The 21,200-nt window shown below is 55.4% G+C and overlaps 2 protein-coding genes across 5 annotated transcripts; one reads left to right on the forward strand and one right to left on the reverse strand.

Moving 5' to 3' along the window:
• The first annotated feature begins 3,603 nt into the window (after nt 1-3,603).
• Nucleotides 3,604-12,772, forward strand: NLE1 (notchless homolog 1). 4 transcript variants are annotated; one of them, XM_037167328.2, is made up of 13 exons: nt 3,604-3,649; nt 3,787-3,930; nt 4,857-4,991; nt 5,778-5,857; nt 6,660-6,736; nt 6,880-6,977; nt 7,307-7,499; nt 7,970-8,105; nt 8,275-8,321; nt 9,387-9,589; nt 11,493-11,652; nt 11,763-11,833; nt 12,448-12,772. In XM_037167328.2, the coding sequence occupies exons 2-13, from the start codon at nt 3,836-3,838 to the stop codon at nt 12,458-12,460; spliced, it is 1,308 nt and encodes a 435-aa protein (XP_037023223.2). In that variant the 5' UTR covers nt 3,604-3,649; nt 3,787-3,835; the 3' UTR covers nt 12,461-12,772. The 4 variants fall into 4 exon arrangements, with proteins under 4 accessions (XP_037023223.2, XP_037023222.2, XP_037023221.2 ...); XM_037167327.2 differs by having other exon boundaries at nt 3,610-3,649; nt 4,857-5,074; XM_037167326.2 differs by having other exon boundaries at nt 3,630-3,655; nt 4,857-5,074.
• A 1,257-nt stretch (nt 12,773-14,029) lies between these two features.
• On the reverse strand, nt 14,030-19,857 carry FNDC8 (fibronectin type III domain containing 8). Its single transcript, XM_037167266.2, has 4 exons — nt 19,658-19,857; nt 16,605-16,971; nt 14,750-14,980; nt 14,030-14,182 (listed from the first exon to the last, which is right to left on the reverse strand). Exons 1-4 carry the CDS (start codon nt 19,855-19,857, stop codon nt 14,030-14,032), a joined length of 951 nt encoding a protein of 316 aa, XP_037023161.2.
• Between the last annotated feature and the right edge of the window lie 1,343 nt (nt 19,858-21,200).

Genomic DNA, 21,200 nt, shown 5'->3' on the forward strand with positions numbered 1-21,200 from the left:
GGCAGGTGTCCCTGGAGTCTGTCATTGATACTCAGGGCCCTCCCCCTCCCCAGACTGGACAGTTGGTACCACGTGGAGATGGCGACTAACGTCTGGCCCAGCACCCTGCTCAGGGGCAGTTCTGGGGCTCAGGCACTCACACCACGAAGAGTGAGAGAAAAATCCAGAAGGTACGGGAACCCCCAGCAGACCTCCTTCCCCAGGCACGGCTATTGCGCCCTCCATCCGGGGGGCACAGCCTCCTGTCCCTCCTCCAAACAGCTATTTTGGGAGCGGAGCGACAGCTGAGAGGCTGACAGACTGGATGCACAGGGCAGCTGCCCAGGTCCCGGAGGAGCTGGAGGCCTCCAGAAATGCCCTTCTGGAGGGAGGAGGGGAGAAGAGGAGGAATGTTCTTTCCCTCTTCTGCTTGTCCACAGCTTTCCTATCCCTCTGGCATTCGCTTGTTGAAAATGCCCTTGCTTTCCAGAGAGACGGGGAGACTCGTTAACTCAGTTTAATGTAAGTGGTTCGGTTTCGGTCTGCACGTCTCCTACTTCTCCCCACTCAGCCCACCTCTGCTGTCTGGCCGGGAACTCCCACCAGACCGAAGTCTCCTCTCCAAGAGCTGGGTCAGCCCGGCCATCCCCTGGAAACCAAGGCCTGCCTGTACCCTCTGTCTGCCTGGGAACTCTCCTGGCACCAGCCGAGCCTCCCACATCAGAAGGGGGTCTTCCTGGGAGAACTGTGTGCCCACCCCTAGAGAGGACACCTAGGGTGGGGCAGGACTTGTTTCTCCCCATCCAACTGAGGGCTCCCGAGGCAAACGTGGGGCGTTGTCCCCAGGTTGACTCAGAGCTCTCTTGCCTTTCAAGGACACTCAGTGTCTCCAAGCCTGGACTCTGGGTCTCCTCTCCTCAGCATCTCATGCAGTGGGACTTCCCCTGGGCAGAGCCTGGCGAGGTCAGTGCCCAGTGTGGATTTCCTGCCTGGATGCACAGATGAATGGAAGGTGTCCACACGCGGATGCTTTGGTTCACTTTCCACCATTGTGCCCCCCGCCCGTGCACCATTAGACTTAGCCGACCGGGGCGAGAAGGACACTGAAGAAAAGGCAAAGGAGGGTTACCCACACTGGGTCCTGCCCCTGGCTCCGTGACCTTGAACACACAGCTATGACTTTGGACAAGTTCTACTGCATGCTGGACACAAGGCCCATCCCTGCTGCATGTTTGTCCAGTGTCAGTTGTAAAAGAAAGGATGGATGGATGGGTGCATCCCTGAGCTCAGGGTGTCCCCAGTCCTGGGCCCCTTTGTGGGGCAAGTTTTGTGTAGCAAAGAGGTAATATGACAAAGGATTCCGCCACCAGCAGAGAACTGCAGTCCTGTGTCTTTACATCCAGCGAATCCCAGGTATAAAGCCTGATCCAGTCGTTCATTCCACAAGCATTTCTGAAGCATCCACTACGGGCCAGGAACTATGAATGGTCACAAAAATGAAGAACACTCCTGAGGACAAGGACCTGTGTCTGTTCTGTTCACCCACATACCCCAAGTGAGTGCCTCTAGTAGTATGTGGCATAGATAGTAGGTGTTCAACAATATTTATTGAATAAACAAATAAAATAATTCCATAAATCTGCCACTTTAAATATGAGGAATTCCTGGATGTTTTGAAGACATGTAAAGGGACCGACACCGCTTTGGAGGATGTTTCCCCGCGTGATTACAGGAGTTAATATACAGGGAGCTCCTAGAACAAGGCCTGCTGGACAGTGAGGCTCAACACACTTGCAGAATGAATGAATGAATGAACGAATGAATGAATGAATGTTTAAGGATCGACCTACAGTGTGAGAAACTGGTATCAGTTTGCTAGAGCTGCCATAACAAAACACCAGACTGGGCAGCTTAAACATCACATCTCTGGAAGCTGGAAGTGTTCAGATCGAGGTGCCATCGGGTTGGTTTCTGATGGGACTTCTCTTCCCGGCTTGTAGCCAGCCAGCTTCTGTCCGTGTCTTTGCCTGGCCGCTTCTCTGTGCGAACGCAGGGAGAGCGAGCTCTGGCATCTCTGCCTCTTCCCGGAAGGACACCAGTCCTGCGGGGTCAGGGTCCCAGCCTTATGACCTCCCTTAACCTTTACGACTTCCTTACAAGCCTTGTCTCCAAATACAGTGACACCAGAGGGCAGGGCTTCCACACACGAATTGGGAGTTTGGGGGGACACAGTTCAGAACATAACATTTCCAGACAGAGAAAGCCACAGGCGAGAAAGCGCTGATGCCGGAAGGGGCATGCCTTGGAGGGACTAACAGAAAGCCAGAAGATTGGATCTTAAAGAGAGAGGCATGGCTGAGGGGGTAAGTAAGGCTGGATGGACCCTCATAAGGAGTTTGAATTTTTCCCTGGATGTCATGGGAGCCACTGCAGGGTTTGGCCGGGGGGGGGGCAGAAACAGACCGGATTTTGGGTTTGAAATCATCACCCTGGTTGCAGTGCGGAGATCGCATAGGAGGAGGCGAAAATAAAAACAGGGAGGCAAGTGAAGAGAGGGCTTGGGAAACCAGAGGACTCAGAGCCAAGTGTGGCCGTGGCGGTGCAGAGAAGAGAGCCGGCGGCTGACCCGGGACTCGGGGGCCGAGGGGCGGGGCAGGGGAAGGCGGAAAGGGAAAACCCAGGTTTCCTCGGGCAGCACCCCTGTTCTCCGTTCTCCGCCTCGGGCCCTCGGTTCTCTGTGACTGGGGGAAAGGGCTGCTGTGAGCGGTAGGGGGCGTTGTAAAGCACTCAGAACGATGCTCCACACGTCGTGGTCACTGTCACTGTTGCTATTGCTTTACGGTGTCGAGAACCGTAGGCATTTTCTGCCTTTGTAGTCATCAGATGTTTTTAATCGATTTAATCCATTTTAAAAAGGGAGATAAGGGGAAAAGGGTAGGGGGAGGCTGAAGAGGTTAGAGGAGGTCCACTATACGGTGACGGAAGGAGACTGAACTCTGGGTGACCAGCGCACGATGCAACATACAGATGATAATATCGGACACTTGAAACTTACATAATCTTAGTAACCAATGTCACCCCAATAAATTTAATTTTTTTAAACAGTGACCTATTTCCAGGCAGGTAAAGTTACAGGGGTTTTTATTCTACGCAAATATTCTATTTTTGTGTATTCTAATTTTTCTAAATAAACATGTACAATACAAATGTAATAAAAGTAACTTTTTCAAATTAAAAAAAAAACATTTCTGCCTTCCACCCAATAGCCCTCAGTTTGTTTGTAAGTCATCCCCTACAGAGCGCTGGTGCCTGGAGCCTGTTTAGTCTGCCATTTCTGTGGTCTCCGGGAAAACCAACCGCTCAGAACCTCGATTTCCCCATCTGTAAAGTGGGGCAAGAATCCCCGTGCTGAAGAGTCAAAAGGCCGTTTGCATCTCTCAAGGCGCTCGGAGAAGATCGACCGTGGCGTCAGCGAGCTGTCCAACGGGAGGTGGGTACTAAAGTGAGTCCGTTCCGAAGGCTGGAGGCCTGGCGCGGCGCGACACTTTCCCTCCAAAACACCAGAGGGCAATGTCTCCGTCTGGGGCACCACCCGACCACGGGGGCGGCGCTCTGTCCCCCAGAGTCTTTCTCCTCCACGTGGGGACGCGGGATGGCGGCGGCGGTGGCGGTGGGTGTGCGTGAATGCTGGCGGGGCCGTGGCGGCCGGGCTTTGGAGCCCCAGGCCCACGATGCGGGAGGGAGGCGGAAGCGGGGACCCTTCTGTCCCAGCCGTGTGGCTGACGCCTGCTGCGCTTGTTGGCGCAGGACGAGGCGGCGGCGCGCGACGTGCAGCGGCTGCTAGTGCAGTTCCAGGATGAGGGCGGGCAGCTGCTGGGATCCCCGTTCGACGTGCCGGTGGACATCACCCCGGACAAGCTGCAGCTCATATGCAACGCGCTGCTGGCCCAGGTGAGCGGGGGCCGGTGCCGGCCGGGTCGGGCCCACAGGGCTCAGGAGACCCAAGGGCCGCCCACCATTCGTCCAGCCGGCGTTACACCCGGGGCGAGTCCCTGGAGTGTCACTTACCCGGGGGAGGGTCGGAAAGATGCCTGGGTGTGAGAGCGCTTTACATACCGACCATCGCGGTCCACGAGCATTGTCAAATGATTCCTCGGCCCCGCCCCTGATTAATTATCACCATGTTACAGTGCGCCTGGAGGCATTAAGTTATTCGCAAGATGCTACGCAGTCGATGTTGGATTTGGAATTGGAACCCTAAAATGTCAGACTCCAAGCCCTGTTTTTTAAAGTTCCAAACCAATGTTTTTAAAAGGTTGCCCTTTGTAGGAGTGGGAGGTGCTTAAAATTGCTATACTTGGACTCCACCCCTGACTTACTACACCAGACCCCGGGGCGAAGCAGAGTATGCGTTTCCAAACAGGTTTTTGCCTGCTTTTAAACACATTGTACAGCATGGTGTGGTGGCTTGGAAAACACCGCATAAGGGTCTATAGTGGTCTTGGACTTAGTGCTCTTCTTAAAGAACACTGAAGAATCTGAACTAGTCATTAGCAATAGGATGTTGGGCTGATTACTTAGTTGCTCAGAGCCTCAGGTTTTTTTCCTCTATCAGGTGGGAACATGAATGACTGCTCCCAGGGCTGGTAGGCTGCAGATAAAGGATTTTAAAGTGCTTTATAAGCACTTCACAGTTGCTCTTCAAGGATTAAAAAGGTCGACCTCCATGGGGAATGATGGGGGGACAGTGACTCCAGCAGTATGGCTGAAAAGAGGGAAGCTGGACCTCCCCATAGCTCACTGGGCAGAGCCTCCCTGGTGCGATGGCTCCTGCCCAGCTTTTGATGGGGGAGTTGCCCTTTGCCGTTGCCCTCCAGGAGGATCCCCTGCCACTGGCTTTCTACGTCCACGATGCGGAGATTGTCTCCTCGTTGGGGAGAACGTTGGAGTCGCAGGCGGTGGAGACAGAGAAGGTTCTGGACATCATTTACCAGCCACAGGCTATCTTCAAGGTCCGTGCAGTGACCCGCTGCACCAGCTCCTTGGAGGGTCACAGCGAGGCAGTCATTTCTGTGGCCTTCAGCCCCACTGGAAAGTAAGGACAGCTTCGAGATTGTGGAGGGGAGTGTGGAGGTTCAAGTTATGATCCATGAGACCCAAGCTCTTGGCTCAGGTTGCAAGTAAGGAACTTCCCCAGTGAGGTTCAGTCCACCAAGACCAAGGGCACCTGCCTTGCAAGAGTTCTTCCTGGGCTTGATCTCAAAGAGATCTGAGCTGCAAGTTCAGCTCTGCCCCTTCTAGCCATGTATCCTGGGCAAGTCACTCAACCTTCCTGAGTTTTTCTTCATCATCTGTGAAACTGGGTTGTTGTTTTCTTTGTTTGTTTTTTAGATTTTATTTATTTATTTTTAGAGAAAGGGGAAGGGAAGGAGAGAAGCATCCTCTCTCATGACCTCAAACGGGACCTGGCCCCCAACCTAGGCATGTGCCCTGATCAGGAATCAAGCCAGCGACCTCTTGGTTTGTGGGATGATGCCCAAATGAGCATCCAGCCCTCTGGGGAAGATGAGAAGCTTTACCTCTGGTGACAGCTGTGGCCATTCCTTTTAGGAAGGAAGAGAAGAGGAATGGCCTCCTGGGTCTTCTCCCAGATCGCATCCATGTTATGCTTCTCCTTGTCAGGGGAGAGAGAAAAGTCCAGTCCCAGATTCTATTCTCAGAAGACAATTGAAAGACAGTAGAGGCAGTTTTGGCCCTGTTCCCACTGCAGAGGTCAGGCAGCGTCTCTTTCTCCACAGGTACTTGGCCAGTGGTTCTGGAGACACCACTGTGCGCTTCTGGGACCTGAGCACGGAGACACCACACTTCACATGCCAGGGTAAGTATGCAGTCAGCCATTTACTGAGTCTTAATGGTGGGCGGGGGACTCAGCACTTTAATTGGTGAGGAGGCCAGGAGGAGGTTCCAACTCCTTCACATCCATTTACTGACTGACTGCCTAGGCAGAGACTGTCCTCAGGGGCCCAGCCAGCCCCTTATAAACAAGCAGACCAAACTGAAGCGTGAGCGTGGAGTTGTGGGATGGGGCTGACTGGCTAGTAGCAAGAAGAATCTGGCTTAAATCCAGCCTCTGCCATAGTGGCTCTCAAACTTGCACATGCATCGGAATCACGTGGGGGGCTTGTTAAACTGCAGACTGCTGGGTCCCGCCCCCAGAGTTTTTGTCTCTTGGTCTGGGGTGCGGCCTGAGGATTTGCTTTTGGAGTTCCTGGGGGGTGCCTGGACTGGGGACCATGCACTGGCTGGGCAAGGACCTTGTGCGGGGGTGCCTACTCCCTTTCTAAGCTTCTGCGCTTTCTCTTCTGGAAATTCGAGCTGATAATTCTTGCTTGGCTTCTTACCTTCGAGCTGTTATGAGATTTCAAGGGGTGACAGAAAACACTTGGTGCCACGTGAGGGATTATTGGAAAGAGGCAGTGTTAGCCGTGCAGCAAGATGCGTGGCTTTAGCACGTGGGCTGTGTGCTCCCTCTGCCTCGGAAGCCTCATCTCTTCTTTTGTTCGGTTGTTCGTTTTCTCGAGCAGCAACTGGTTTAGGGCTACTCACTGTGTGCCAGGCACTGCTGGGAATCGGGGATTAAAAACAGACATTCCTCCTTTCTCCCTCCCCTTCCTTCTTAGGACACAGACACTGGGTCCTTAGTATATCCTGGTCTCCAGACGGCAAGAAGCTGGCCTCAGGCTGCAAGAATGGCCAGGTAGGTGGCAGACCAGGTGACTGGACAGGGACTCTGGGGTTACCTTCCTGGAGCTGGGTCAGAGCCAGGCTCTTGGTCTTCAGGGAGGGTGGGCAGTGCAGCGGAAGGTTGGGAGGGTTATTCTGTGAATGTCCATCTTTCAGATTCTCCTGTGGGACCCAAGCACGGGGAAGCAGGTGGGCAGGACTCTCACTGGCCACAGCAAGTGGATCACAGGCCTGAGCTGGGAGCCGCTCCACACGTAAGAGACACTGACAGCTGGGGAGATGAGGAACAAGGGGTTCGGAGCTGTCCCCCACTCCACTTAATGCAGAGGGGACAAGGTGGGCAGCCTGACAGTGACCGTGAGGCAGGAAGTGGGGAAGGTCTTCTGTACCTGCATCACCGCTGGGGGTGGGGGCCACTGTTCATCCCGGGGCCTGAGAGCCACCTGGAGGTGTATCTGGACCTTGAGGTCAGGAGCTGCCTAGACATTGACCCTGACCCTGAAGTGGCGACGGGGAGGTGCCACGGGAAGACAGGCATCGCCAGGTTGGAAGCAAGGTCACATCTCCCACCCCCACCCCCCAGGAACCCCGAGTGCCGCTATGTGGCCAGCAGCTCCAAGGACGGCAGCGTGCGGGTCTGGGACACGACCTTGGGCCGCTGCGAGCGCATCCTCACGGGGCACACCCAGTCGGTCACCTGTCTCCGGTGGGGAGGAGACGGGCTGCTCTACTCTGCCTCACAGGACCGCACCCTCAAAGTCTGGAGGGCTCATGACGTAAGACCTGGGGGCGTCGGGAAGCCGGTCTGGGGAGGCCAGGCTGGGGCAGGCCAGTGCCAGAGGGCACATCGACCAGTGTTTCCGGGGCGTGTTCCGGGAGCCAGGTCGGGGAGGCACGTGGGGCACCGGGGTGCTGCACTATGGAGAGGCTCCGATGTCCGTCAGGGTGGGGGGGCTCTGGAGGTTCCTGCTGCAGCAGCCGCTTTAGCTTCTTTACCGAACCTGCCGTATCCCAAACCCACCTGACTGGAGCCCTGGTGTTCCGATGTACTTCCTTCCGGGAAACGTATTTTCAGAAACGTTGCCTTGAGCTCAAGCCCTCTTTCTACAAACGAGGGGAGACGTGAGGCCCCAAGGGTGCTGTGATTCAGATCACACTGAACGAGGGTCCTGGTTCTGAGTCTCCTGGGACTAATCTCAGGGTGCAGGTTCCCCAGGGGTGAGAGTGGTGTGTGCTTCTCCCGTAGGGCGTGCTGTGCCGGACTCTGCAGGGCCACGGCCACTGGGTGAATACCATGGCCCTCAGCACGGACTACGCCCTGCGCACAGGGGCCTTTGAGCCAGCCGAGGCCTCGGTTAACCCCCAAGATGTCCAGGGGTCCTGTGAGTGAACGGGAGAAGGAGAGGAGGGAGATGCCTGGTAAAGAGCCCGTTCTCTAGCTTAATGCGTGAGAGTCGGACCCAGGCCGGGGTGTTTGCTGCTTGTGTTGGGTGTCCTGATCAGCCTCGTTCCTCCTCTCCTTCTCTCCCCTCCGGTGCGTGGCGGCCACAGTGCAGGACTTAAAGGAGAGGGCGCTGAACCGGTACAACCTGGTGCGGGTGAGTAAGTGCTGGCACGTCCAGCCCTGGGCTCTCGCGCTCCCAGCCCCCCGGACTGCAGACGCTCAGCCCCTCTGCCTCCAGCCCCACCCAGAAAGTGCCTTTTCTGGAAAGTGGTTCCTACAAACCCTGGTTTATACCCCTGGGATCCTGATGTGCGGGGGAATCACTGTATTTCACTTTGTTTTTGTTGCTTCTCTGTTTCGTTCCCAAGGTACCTCTGATTTTGTTAGTTTAAGTAACACATTCATGGGAGCTAAGGTTCAGAGAACACAACAGGGTGGGTAGGAGACAACCTCTCATTTCCGTCACACGTTCGATCCTTCCCTCTGGAGGCATCTTGTGCCACGAGTGTCTTGTTTCTCCTTCCAGAGACCTCGTGTGTACGTGTGCGTGTGTGTCTGTACACTGTACGGTGTGGTCACGTGCTGCGTGGTGACGTTTTGGGCAGCGGAGGGCCACACACACAACAGGGGCCCCATAGGACGATAATGGAAAGTTCCTGATGACTAGGGATGTGGCTGGCCTAACGGCCGTCGTGATACATTATTATCATTAGAGGGCACTGTTGATAAGTTGGCTGTGAATGGTGTGCCCTGTGGTGGCAGTGGCCTCGTGTCTCGCGTGTCTGCACCATTTTCTCGTGTGCTCGATTTACTCTGGGGTGGTTTTGTGCGGTGACGCCGTGCAGGCGTCTTGCTTTGGAGCGGTAGGCTGTGTGTGCCACCGCGGTCGTGTGGTGCCTCTGTGACGGTCGCACGGTGACACAACTGCCAAACGCAGCATTTCCCAGAACGCATCCCTGTCATTGAGTCGCACAGACCCTCGTGGGAAACCCTCCCCCATTGTAACACAACACCCAGGCCCTGCTTTTTCGTGTAATTACTCACCTTAGAAATCGTCCTGCGTTCACACGGTTTCCTTTGGGGGGAAGCGACTCGTGTGAGTTAGTGGCCGGCCCGGCCTCATCGCCGGTGTTGAGTGACCGGCGTCGAGTTAGTAGCCGAGGCCGGGTTCTCCCGCCCGAGACCAAATCCGACTCCATGTGCTCTCTGCCTCCCCTAGGGCCAGGGCCCAGAGAGGCTGGTGTCTGGCTCAGACGACTTCACCTTATTCCTGTGGTCCCCAGCAGAGGACAAGAAGCCCCTCGCACGGATGACGGGACACCAGGCCCTCATCAACCAGGTGCTCTTCTCCCCGGACTCCCGTGTGGTCGCCAGCGCCTCCTTCGACAAGTCCATCAAGCTGTGGGATGGCAGGATGGGCAAGTGAGTGGGTGCTGGGGAGGGAGGCGGCGGCCACTGTTGCTCTGGAAGGGGCGTGGCTTTTTCTGAACCTCTGTTTCTTGTTACAGAAGAGGAATAAGAGCGAGGTGGTTTATTTATTTATTTATTTTAAATATTTTATTTATCTCTAGATGGAAGAAAAGGAGAAAGAGAGGGAGAGAAACATCAATGTGTGGTTGCCTCTTGCGTACCCTCTACTGGGGACCTGGCCCACAACCCCCAGGCATGTGCCCTGACTGGGAATCGAACCAGCGACCCTTTGGTTCACAGGCAGTGCTCAGTCCACTGAGCCACACCAGCCAGGGCGAGATGGCATATTTAGCAGCAGCATTGAGTGGGCGCTGAGAACGCTAGTTCGTCTCCCATCTGAGGAGAGGCGATCTTGACACTGGCCTTCCTCAGTGTGGTTTGCAGGTGGGTGGTGGTGGCTGCAGCGTCTGGGGGTTTGATAGAGATCAGAACCCCGGGACCCACTCAGAGCTTGTGAGTCAGAATCTGCACTTAAAATTTTTTAAAAATTCTTTTCCAATTATAGTTGACGTGCAGTATTAGCTCCAGGTGCACAGCAGAGGGACTAGACATGTAGACACCTGACAAAGTGGCCACCCCGGTGAGGCCAGTGCCGGTCTGACCCCGTACGTGGTGGTTACGGTGGTGTTCGCTCTGTTCCCATCGCTGCACTTGACCTCCCCGTGACTGTCGTGACTGCCGATCTGTGCGCTTCTTAATCCCTTCACCTTTTTCACTCTTCCCGCCAGCCCTCCTTCAGAATCGACTTACTCTCCATATGTAGGACTTTGTTTTTATTGTTTGTTCGTGATTTTGATTTTTAGATTCCACATATAAGTGAAATCGTACGGTATTTGTCTTTGTCTGTCTTAGTTCACTTAGCACAGTGCCCTCCAGGCCCATCCGTGGGGTCACAGACGGCAAGGTTTCGTTCTTTTACGAGGCTGAGGAATATTCCGTTGCGCCTGTGCCGCACCTTCTTCATCCGTCCACCCGTCAGTGGACACTTAGGTCACTTCCATATTTCGGCTGCCGGAACTAGGGCAGCGGTGCACATGGAGATGCGTGTTGCCTTTTGAATTAGTGTTCTGGGTCTCTTCGGATATACACCCAGAGTGGAAATGCCGGGTCACGCGGCAGTTTTATTTTTAGTTTTTATGAGGGACGCCCATATTGTCTTCCACGGTGGTTACACCGATTTGCGTCCCCACCGACAGTGCGTGAGGGTTCCCTCCTCTCCACATGCTCACCAGCACTCGTTGCTTGTCGATTTATTGATAACCCCGGAATCTGCAGTTTGATGAGATCACCAGGTGGTTCTGCTTGTCCCTCCGTCCCAGAAGCCCCGGTGTGGTGAGGCACCGCGCCGTCGGGGTTAATCAGGTTGGAGGGGAAGCACGGAGGAGCAAGGGAAGCCCTGGCACCTGTGCGTCCATTCAGTTTCTCTCTAAGGTCAGACAGCTGCACGTCAGATGCCTCACGACTCGTCCCCGTAGACGCGGCCAATCTGTCTGGATCAGGTGGTCTGGCCTCGTGCTACTCTGTGCCCCCTGTGAACAGGCGACTTCATATGGGGGGGAGTGTCAGGCAGATGGGCCGAGCAGACGCCTGCGTTGGGTGCTAAGGCGTGCAAAGCAGAGTCGGCGTGGAGTGCTGGCAAGAGGCAGCCTAGAAATAGCTCACCTGGCGGAGTCTTACAGACGCATCACGGGCAGGGATGACGCCGTTGTCCTGGGGTGGGGCCAGGCAGTGGGAGTCTGTGTAAGTTCCCAGGTGATTCGAACCCGCAGCCAGGGTTGGAGACCACTGCCGTGGGCGCAGAGAGGACCCCTCAGATGTGTTTGCGGATCTTCATTGTCTCCTTCCCGTGGCCCAGGTACCTGGCTTCCCTGCGTGGCCATGTGGCTGCCGTGTACCAGATCGCGTGGTCGGCCGACAGCCGGCTCCTGGTCAGTGGCAGCAGTGACAGCACTCTGAAGGTGTGGGACACGAAGGCCCAGAAGCTGGCCACTGACCTGCCAGGCCATGCGGATGAGGTATGGCCGCCACCTGTGGACCCAGGGTGGGTGAGGGGCTAGAGCCGGGCCCTGCTCCTTCACCCTCCTCATCGCCCCACCTCCCCTCTTCCTCCTCTGCCCCGGTTTAGGTGTATGCCGTCGACTGGAGCCCAGATGGCCAGCGTGTGGCAAGCGGTGGGAAGGACAAGTGCCTCCGGATGTGAGTTTGGGGAAGTGGGGCTTGGTGTGCTCCTCTCTGCTGACCTCTTGGGGGCCACTCCTGGTGACTTTCCCCGTGGTGTAGAATTCGGGGGGCTCGCTAGGGCCCCAGACTGCCCCGGGAGGGTGTGCAGAGCCAGGTTCTCAGTGGGCTGTGGGAGGGCTGGGGAAATGGCAGGCACTGTGGCAGCCCCCGCCAGTGCTGAGGCCCCTCTCCCCGGGGGCGGGCCCAGGGTCACTGCGGTGCCAGGCGGGACTTCCTTGTTAGCGCCTTGTTAGTGCTGAACTGGGAGGTCCTGAGACCTAGTTCAGATCCTGGTCCTGCCTTTACTGTGCCGTCTGGGACAGCTCAGTTAACCTGTCTCGGGGGTTGTCATGCTTCAGTAGACAGGAAGATCAGAGCTAGGAGGTGACACACCCTGGGACCTAAGGCACTGCGTCCTTGTACAGGACTGTCACTGTCTCTCATGGGACAGCTTTGGTGGGCTCCCCAGGAGGCCGGGCCCCGGTTTGAGGCCATGGCGAGGCAGCAGCCAGGCTCTGGTTGGCCGAGGGAAACCACAGCCTCCCTTTCCCGCGGAGGACCCCCATCCCGTCCCCTCCCCTTCTGCACAGATGGAGGAGATGAGAAGCCCCACAGCGCTCTGACCCACAGCTGGACCTGGCCTGTGGCAGCCACCTAGCAGCCGGGTGGTGACCTGGAGAACAGGTGTGGCCTGCTGGCCGTGCACGGACCCCAACGGGGCTCCTCCCCAGCACCGGAGTTTGCAGGTCACAGCAGGCTACCTCGGAGCTCAGCCCTTGGCCGTCACTCTGGGTCTCCCTAGTCCCATCAGAGTTGGCAGGAGGCCAGGCAGTGCCTGGGCCTCGTTTCCCTGATGTTAGCCCCAGGTAGGGGCAGACCCCAGATTCTGTGACCAAATAAATAACTTATATTTTGTGTGTCTGCGTGATAGTCCCTTGTCTAGAATCCACACTCAGCCAAGGTCTACACCAAGTCCTCTGTTCAGCTCCCTCTGCACTGGGCTACCCCCAAACCACACAGGCCACCCTGTGCTGCCAAGAGGGAGGCCGGCTGCGGGGGAGGGGGGCTGGCTGAAGCCCCGCCCTGGTGGCCAGAGGATAGTGTGTGAGGCCCTGGTGTCTGATGCGGCGGTTTGCATTAGCCAGCTCTGCGTGCAGTTACTGGTGCCGTCCTCAGTCACACCGGCTCCAGGAGAGCAGGACAGACAACACTGTCGTCGGCACAGGGAGTGCTGCCGGGTGCCTCCCTCAGCGCCCCCCCCCAACACACTTCTCGAGGCCTTGCCGTGTGCCCCCGGCTCAGAGCCAGGCCCCCAGGATTCAGGAAGGACCACTGATGGGGCGTGCAGTGACGAGCTGCAGCAGCAGTGGGTGTGGCGTGACGAGGGGGGTGGTTCTCTGTCCCCCAGGACTTCCTGTCGGGAAGACTCCCCACCGGGATCTTGCCCTCTGGACCTCCAAGCTAGCCGGCAGGGCCAGGATGAACTTCTAAACTCAGGGCCACAGCATTTCCAGTCTCGTGGAACACCCTCCCCCACGCTCACCCCCGTTTTTACAATTTCGCACGTCCCTAGCTGCGGGGGGCAAAGGGAGGCAGCAGTTGCTGAGACCCTGTCTGTGGGCACTTTTTCTGGGGGTGCTCTCACGTGACCCCGACGATAACCTGATAGCCATGCCCAGAATGGTCTCATGTTTCCATGTTTTTGATGATGAAACAGCCCAGGAAGCTTAAGCGGTTTGTGTTCTCACATCCATGAAGAGCCAGAATTAAATAGATGCCCCAAAGCTTGTGTCACTTGCACCATGTCCCGCCAGAGCCCTGCCGACAGGGTGTGGGGGGCCACCACCTGTCCCAGTTGCTGGTTTTCCTGGGGTGTGTTTAGTCTGAGTGCCAGTCTCTTCCAGGGGGAGAAAGAGGGCAGTAGGTGGTGGTGGCGGCATTGCTTTGCCCTTCTGTCCTCCCCGCCCACCTGGACTTTTGGTTCTGGCAGAAGCTAGGCAGGTGGACTCTGGCAGCGCAGCTGAGGCTGTGCACAGCAGGAAGCAGGACGTTGGGGGCCAAGCGAACCGCAGCTCTTTAATGAAGGACTCGGATGCAGCCCAGACCTGGGGAGAGGGTGCCCAGCCGCTGTGGGCGGTGGCTGCCCTGGCCTGCGGGTCCCCACCCTCGCCCTCAGTAAGGAAGTATGTTTTCCAGATCCTCCAGCCTCCGCATCTCGTCAGGCCTGATGGCCACCGTCTTCCGCTGCGGCTCCTTGCGCCGCACCGTGATCTGGATGGGGTTGTTCTCAGGGAAGCTGCTCAGGTCATTGGCGACGGTTGCAAACTGCAATCACAGGAGAAAACCCCTCAGACTTCCTTCCCAGGCCTGACCTCTCTGTCCCTGCCACCCCTGGTTTGTTTGCTAAATGGGATCTTAGCTATGTGGCCTGGCCAACCTACCTGTCAACTCCAGAAGCAGCAGGTACAAAAAGGTGTGATTCAAGCCTGTGATGTTTCCAACCACAGAGCTGTGTACGTAGGCCTCTCCCCTACCCTGTGCCCCTCCCTACCCCCAGGCTGCTCCCTTCTTTGTCCCCCTTCAGCCTCTTCCCTGTTTCCTTCAATGCCCTGGACTTCCCTCACCATTCACAATCATCAGTAAGAGTTGGAAGGTGACGGTTATAGTGATGCTGATGAGTAGAGCACGTTACTTTGCATTTCCTGTGGGCACCAGAGTGGCTTAGTCCTTAAACCTCCCAGGAGAGAGCAGCCTGCAATTGATGTGTATTTGTGTGCGTGGAAAGCAAGCAAGCAGGGAGACAGGTTGTGGGGGTAGCAGGTGGCCCCAACCTCCAAAGCCCCCGGTGCAGACTTCTCTCCCTGACCCTTGGGCGCCCTTCCCCGGGCTCACTTTGTAGGGCTTGCACCACTTCCCCACTCCAGCCGTGTTGGCGGCCCGGACGATGAGGCAGTAACTCGTGTTAGGCTTCAGCTCCATCAGCTTGACAGTGGTGCCCAAGATCTTGTGGAAGATCCACGGGCGACTCTTTGTCTTCAGATCGTTGTCATTCTGGACCACCTCCTGCAGCAGGACCTGGTAGAAACTGACTGGCTGCTTGCTCAGGGCATAGGTCCAGGAAATCTGGGAGAAGAGAACCCCGGAGGCTTCCTCAGACCCGGCCCGGCCTGCCCTCCCCTCGCCCGGGCCCCCATGGCCACGCCACATGGGTGGGGATGCCCACTTCCACCCCCTGCCCCCTCCTCCTCGTCCCCCACGCACCCCCACGGCCATTCCAGTCCCCGCTGGAGCCGGGGCAGGTATGATGGGGGCGTGAGGTAACTCCAACCGCATATGGGACGACCAGCCTGCTGCCTGCACAGCCCGACCCACCGTGCAGGGCACCTTCATTCCGTTTCTCCCAGACCGGCGATTTTTAACCGGTGTATCTCAAGAGTTTTTAAAACATGCAATACTCGATAGTAACTAGCCCACCAGTTGTGCCTCAGCACTTGCGAGTTCTAAAAATTCTTGTAGCACACCCGTTGAAAATGGCTGTTCCAGACAGTGTCAGTTGAGAGGGACCTGGGAGATTATCTTGCCCGCCTCTCTCATTGCTGGTGGGGTTAAAGGTTCAGAGAGGGTAAGTGGCTGGCCCACGGTCACACAGTAATTAAGTGACAGTCAGGGATCAAACTGACAGCTCCGGAGTCCGTGTGCCACAACAGGGGTCGCCAAGTGAGCCTGACTTCAGGTCCGAGGGAGTTTTAATAACACTGCAGATTCCTGGCTGGCCGACTCCTCTCTCCAGGCCAGAAGCTCTCAAATCGGAACACCCCAGGGGGCTTGCTGGGGTTGCTGGCCCCTGCCCTGCCACTTTCTGATGCCGGAGGCCTAAGTTAGGGGTAGGGTGAGAGGGGAACAAAACTTCAGTTGCTCCCAGGTTGCCACAGGACATTGACGGTGCTGGTGGACCAGGAAGAACCAGGGCCCCAGGCCTTCCAACAATCGGGCTTTCGGATCCATTTTCGTAAAGCTCAGCTCCGACTGCACCCATCACCAGATGAAAAGCTCTGCAAAAAGCAGTTCCCTGCTGCTTACAGGAAAATGTATTAAGTAGCCTAACATTGGAGGGCTTCCAGAAAATGACCCCAGACTAACCACCCTCCCCCAACATCACTCCAGGACGGGGCCATCAGCACCACCTGGGACTTTGTTAGCGGTACGAATTCTCAGGCCCCATCCCCCAGGCCAACTGAATCAGAACCTCTAGAGATGGGGCCAGGAGCCTTGTGTTTTAAGGAGATGATCAGATCTACGGAGACAGGAATGTGTGACAAGCCCTGGGTTGGGGCCTGGGTGCTTCCTCCCCCGCTTCCCCACCTATAGGCCTTTGCTAGTACCAGCCCCTCCAGGGAATACCGCCCCCCCCCCCAGCCTGTCTCCTGGTATTTAAATCCTACCTCTCTGCCCCAGCTCAAACGTTACCAAGAGCCACCAAACTAGTTCCTGCACCCAGAAGTAATGTTTCCTTTCCTCTGACATCCTGGTGGCGTTTGATCTGAACTCTCCCTACAGCAAGGAGCTCTTTCTAGCTTGCACTGGAGTTTACACATGGGTTAGGCTCTCTCTCCTAACCCATGAACTTGAGGTCAGGATGTAGGTGAGAGGCACCTTCACACCCCCCACAGAGCTCAGCTCAGAGCCTGGCACACTGGGGGCGGCCACTCAGCCTCCGGCAGATGCACGAGGGGGACAGAAAACGCACCACGGCGGTGTAGTCGCTCACTGTGTGTTCGCAGATGAAGGGCGCCTCTGGCACATCCGTGACCACGGAGGACTTCGAGGATGTCGAGGTGGTGTCCGTGTCCAGCTCGGGGTTGTCAAGGTCCAGCAGGCCCCCGGGGGCTGTGTGGGACTTAGAGTGGTGGAGGCAGAGGGCCAGGTCCTCCTTTTCGTTACTGGCCGCCGGGGAGGTGTTGAGTTTGTTCAGCTCACCTTCCAGCAGCCCGGCGAAGAAGCTGCTGTTGGGCTGGGTCACGGCCAGTTTGATGGGGTTCAACAAGGTGGACGAGACGGGGGAGGTGCTGGTGTCGTCGGAACTGCACTCCGACTCCTCCTCTGGCATCGGCCTCCTGGAGCGAGAGGGGAGACGGTGACCCGATGGCCGAGGGGTCCACGCCAGCCCGCCCACGGAGCCAGGGAGCTCCGGGAGGCCCGGGCGCTGGGACTGACTCACGTGGGGCCCCAGCTGCTTCTGAACAGCTCGGAACATCCTCACTGCTGGGCAGCAGTGCGTCTACCCGCCAGGGCACGCACTCGTGGAAAATGCAGATTCCTGGTGCCCGGTCCCCAGCTGGGGTGGGGCTGGGGAAGCTGCCACAGTGCATAGGATCCTCAGGTGATTCTGATGCCGGTGATTCTGAGAACCACAATTTGAGGAACACCTGCTAAAACTCTCTAAGTCCTTCCTCTAAAGTGGGGTGCAAAGGTCCCAGGGAGTGACCCCATGACCTACTGGAGGGTGGAAAAATGTTTAAAAGGAAAATAAGCTTTACTGATATGTATGCACTATTTAATTATTTATTTATTTTAAAGATTTTATTTTTAGAGAAGGGAAAAGAGAGAGAGGTAGTGGGGAGAGAAACATCAAAGTGTGGCTGCCTCTCACACACCCCAACTGGGGACCTGGCCCGCAGCCCAGGCATGTGCCCTGACTGGGAATCAAACAGGTGACCCTTTGGTTCTCAGGCTGGGGCTCAATCCACTGAGCCACACCAGCCAGGGCTTCACTATTTAATATTTAATGTGATTATTAATTTATTTAATTAGAACATATAACATTGAACAGTATTAATATACATAGCGTGTAAAATTAGCAGATGAATGTACACATGCTCAAAAACCTTTGACAAACCCTGACCAGCCCAAGCCTCCAATGCCAGCCACTGGGGGGTATTTAGAGGAGATGACTTCCCCACCAAGGTCACTTGTAGGCTGGAGAGTCTTGAGTGTTGCTGCCATTTACACTTCAAGTTGTCCTCATGAGTCTCTGTTTCAGATTCACGTTTTCAAAACACCAGGGCTGAAGCTGATGCTGGACACACGCTCTTCTGAGTTTACAGCGGTCCTGCTGGATGGGCGCTGGCCCAAGTTTCCACACGTGGGACTGAGGAGGCCCTGATCTTAATGAACTTCTCCGCAGCTGTAGAGCTAAGTGGTAGAACTTGGACTTGTAGTCCTAGGCTTTCTCAGTATAGCACGAAGTTTCCTAGAAGCATGTATCACTTCAGCCAAACCTGCCACTTGCAGGTCCCTTAGGAAGTGGGTACCCTATCTCTTTCATATAATTAGGACATAGTTTGTGGGCCCCCTTCAAAAATTATTTAGAATTTTGGCTCCAGCTGGTGTGGCTCAGTGGATTGAGCACACCCCAGGCGGGGAGCTACTTGACTGTGCTTTTCAGGCCTATGAACCAAAGGGTCACCCGTTCGATTCCCAGTCAGGGCCCGTGCCTAGGTTGTGAGCCAGGTTCCCAGTTGGTACACATGAGAGGCAACCACACATTGATGTTTCTCTCCTCTCTTTCTTCCTCCCTCCCTGCTCTCTAAAAAATAAATATATAAAATCTTAAAAATTTTTTTGAAGTGTAACTCTAGAAAGCAATAACAATATCCATATGTTCAGAAACAAATGCAAAAATTCCTTTATAATGCAAAAAACAAGTACATAAATAAATAATTGAGTTAAAAATAAAAATTAAAGTTTTTTTTTCCTGAAAGTTTGGGCCAAAAATGTGGGTTTTGCACATTATACATGGTGAAATAAGGTAGTTTTGTGAGTCTCCTTCAAAAATTATTAAGAATTTCAAGAGAGTGACTGTGAGCATTAAAGCAAATACAGGCCCTTATGACTATAAAAGTCACACGCCGTGAAAGTGCCTTGCAGATGACTCCTTCTGCCTATGTCAACCACCCCCCCTCACTGGTTCATTCCTTCCATTCCTAGGACATTCAGCTCACGTATCACCTCCTCCAAGAAGCCTCCCTTAACTGCACCTTCTCCCAAGCTATACTAAGCCTCTTCCGTTTTTTTCAAGGAGTCATATTGTATCATGGACCGTGCTGTATCATTCTTGATTCTTGACACACACCCCATTCGGGGAGCTACTTGACTGTGCTTTTCAGCTGCACATTCCAGAACTTAACCCTGGGCCAGACACCTGGCAGGAGCTCCAGGCGTTTTGTGGGATGAAGTAAAGGGAACCCAGAATCTCTGAGGAGGAGCAGTAAGCCTCGACCTGAACACAGACAGGCTACTGGGGGGACACAGGAAGGGGGCAGCACCAGAAGGAGGATGGAGAGAGGAGCCATGGGGAGAGGAAGGGGGCAGGGGTGTCTGGGGGAGCAGGGGGAGGACCCTAACTATACTAGGGATGCACAGTCAACACATCTTGGGGCAACTATAAAGGACAAATGGACAAACCAAGGGGGGGTGGAATCAGGGGAGGGAGGTGGGGATGGCTGGGGTCGTGGGGGAGCGGTGGGGGAAAAGGCAGACAAGTGTACTCGAACAATAATAAAGTAAACAACCACAACAAATCTCTGACCAATCCTGGAAGGCTTCCTGCAGTGGGAGGCCGACATGACTCCAGGAACTGATTCGAGGTCAGGAATCTATGACTCGACCTGCACACGTGCCCTTCCCAGGAAGTCCAAGGCCCAGGTTGTGACAGGTCCAGGAAGTACCTCTTTGTCAAGCCCCTCCCCACCCCCCAGCTCCTGGCTTAGAAAGGAGGAAAGGACCAGACTTGAGTCTTACGGTAGACTGCTGACATCTTCCTCCGTGAAGTTAAACAAACTGCCCCTTGAGGAAAGTGGGAATCCTTTGGTGGCCACCGTCCTGTTCATAGACTTGGGGTTCGGAAAGGGCTCCGACATTGGACTCGAAACATTGAGGGTTTCCTTTTTCATCAGGGCCTCCTCCCCGTCTCCCACTTTACAGAACACCTCTGATGCCATCTGGTTTGTTTGGGGCCACAGCGGTCACCGTGCAGGGCAACCAAGCAGACAGGAAGTGGAGAGAAACTGGAGGCAGCAGACCCACCTTCGTTTAGTTGGGCTGCGGGTGCAGTGAGCTGACTTCACAATCATCTCGGAGTGTAACAATTAGGGGCTGCTGTTGCCCGGGGCCAGGACCAGGGCGGGTGGAGTGGGGTAGAGCCAAGAAGAGGATTCCATCACCCTTCCAGCTCTAACGCTCTGCGGTTCGGCAGGCGCACTGCCCTTCTCTGAGGATCAAAATGCTTACCGCCTGTGGAGCCCTTTGGCGCTGCCCTGGGAAGGAGGGAGGGGAGGGAAGGTGGGACAAAGGCACCTGGACATGGAGGGAGTGGGAGACTGGCAGGCTGAGGCGCCTTGTCCAGAAACTGCACGCAGCAAGCCCCCGCTATGTCTGGTCTGCAGGCCCGGGGAGAGCACACACACCCAGGTTTTACTGCTGGAATTCTAAACGTGCCACACTCTGACCCCAAAGGTCCCCATGTGTTGAGTGACACAGGAGGGCAATGCAAAGGGATAGAGATGGACCAGACATTATTTCTATTCTCAAGGAGGCCCCTCCACTGCAGGAAAAAACATACACACGACCTCCGTGGTGGGAAGAGAGGCTGTTACAGCTGAACCGGCGTTGCACTTAGAGGGCACGTGTCTGACGGACTGAAGTCCAGCTCTGCCCTCGCAGGCTCTGTCCTCTGCGGCGCTGTGACCGCACCTCTGGAGCCTGAGCTTCCTCATCTATGAAACACGATAAAAACAGTGCCCACCTCATTGGATTATGAGGAGACACCCCCATAAGGTTGTTATGTTTCTTCTAGAAGATAAGGCAAAGGAAAGGACGTTTAAAAACACCAAATCTTATACTTTGTGTCCTATACACTCAGCATTTTTGTTTGTTTGTTTGTTTGTTTAAATGTTATTGGCCCTGACCCCACAGCTAGCTGGCTGTTTTCCCTCTGCACCAAGGTTGCCGGTTAGATCCCAGGTCAGGGCACATATAAGAATCTACCAATGAGCCCTGGCTGGTGTAGCTCAGTGGATTGTGTGTGGGCCTGTGAACGAGAGGACTGGGGTTCAATTCCCAGTCAGGACACATGCCTGGGTTGTGGGCCAGTTCCCAGTGCGGGATACACGAGAGGCAACCATACATTGATATTTCTCTCCCTCTCTCTTTCCCTTCCCCTCTAAAGATAAATGAATAAAATCTTGAATCTACCAATGAATGGAATCTAACAAATCTAACAACAAAAAAACCATTCTACCAAATGAGTGGAACAGCAAAACCGATCTCTCCCTCCCCGTTCCTC

The sequence above is a fragment of the Artibeus jamaicensis genome, unplaced genomic scaffold (genome assembly GCF_021234435.1).
Source record: "Artibeus jamaicensis isolate MK-2021 breed Jamaican fruit bat unplaced genomic scaffold, CSHL_Jam_final contig_2259, whole genome shotgun sequence".
NCBI classification, from domain to species: domain Eukaryota; kingdom Metazoa; phylum Chordata; class Mammalia; order Chiroptera; family Phyllostomidae; genus Artibeus; species Artibeus jamaicensis.

Excerpts from the sequence above, each read along its gene's own strand:
- NLE1 (XM_037167326.2), top strand. The coding sequence starts at position 3,632 with ATGGCGGCGGCGGTGGCGGTGGGT. Across the intron at positions 7,500-7,969 it reads AAGTCTGGAGGGCTCATGAC|GGCGTGCTGTGCCGGACTCT; the intron begins GTAAGACCTGGG and ends CTTCTCCCGTAG. Across the intron at positions 9,590-11,492 it reads TGGGATGGCAGGATGGGCAA|GTACCTGGCTTCCCTGCGTG; the intron begins GTGAGTGGGTGC and ends CCCGTGGCCCAG.
- FNDC8 (XM_037167266.2), bottom strand. The coding sequence starts at position 19,857 with ATGGCATCAGAGGTGTTCTGTAAAGTGGGAGACGGGGAGGAGGCCCTG. Across the intron at positions 16,972-19,657 it reads GAAGATGTCAGCAGTCTACC|GAGGCCGATGCCAGAGGAGG; the intron begins GTAAGACTCAAG and ends CTCTCGCTCCAG. Across the intron at positions 14,183-14,749 it reads AGTGGTGCAAGCCCTACAAA|TTTGCAACCGTCGCCAATGA; the intron begins GTGAGCCCGGGG and ends CTGTGATTGCAG.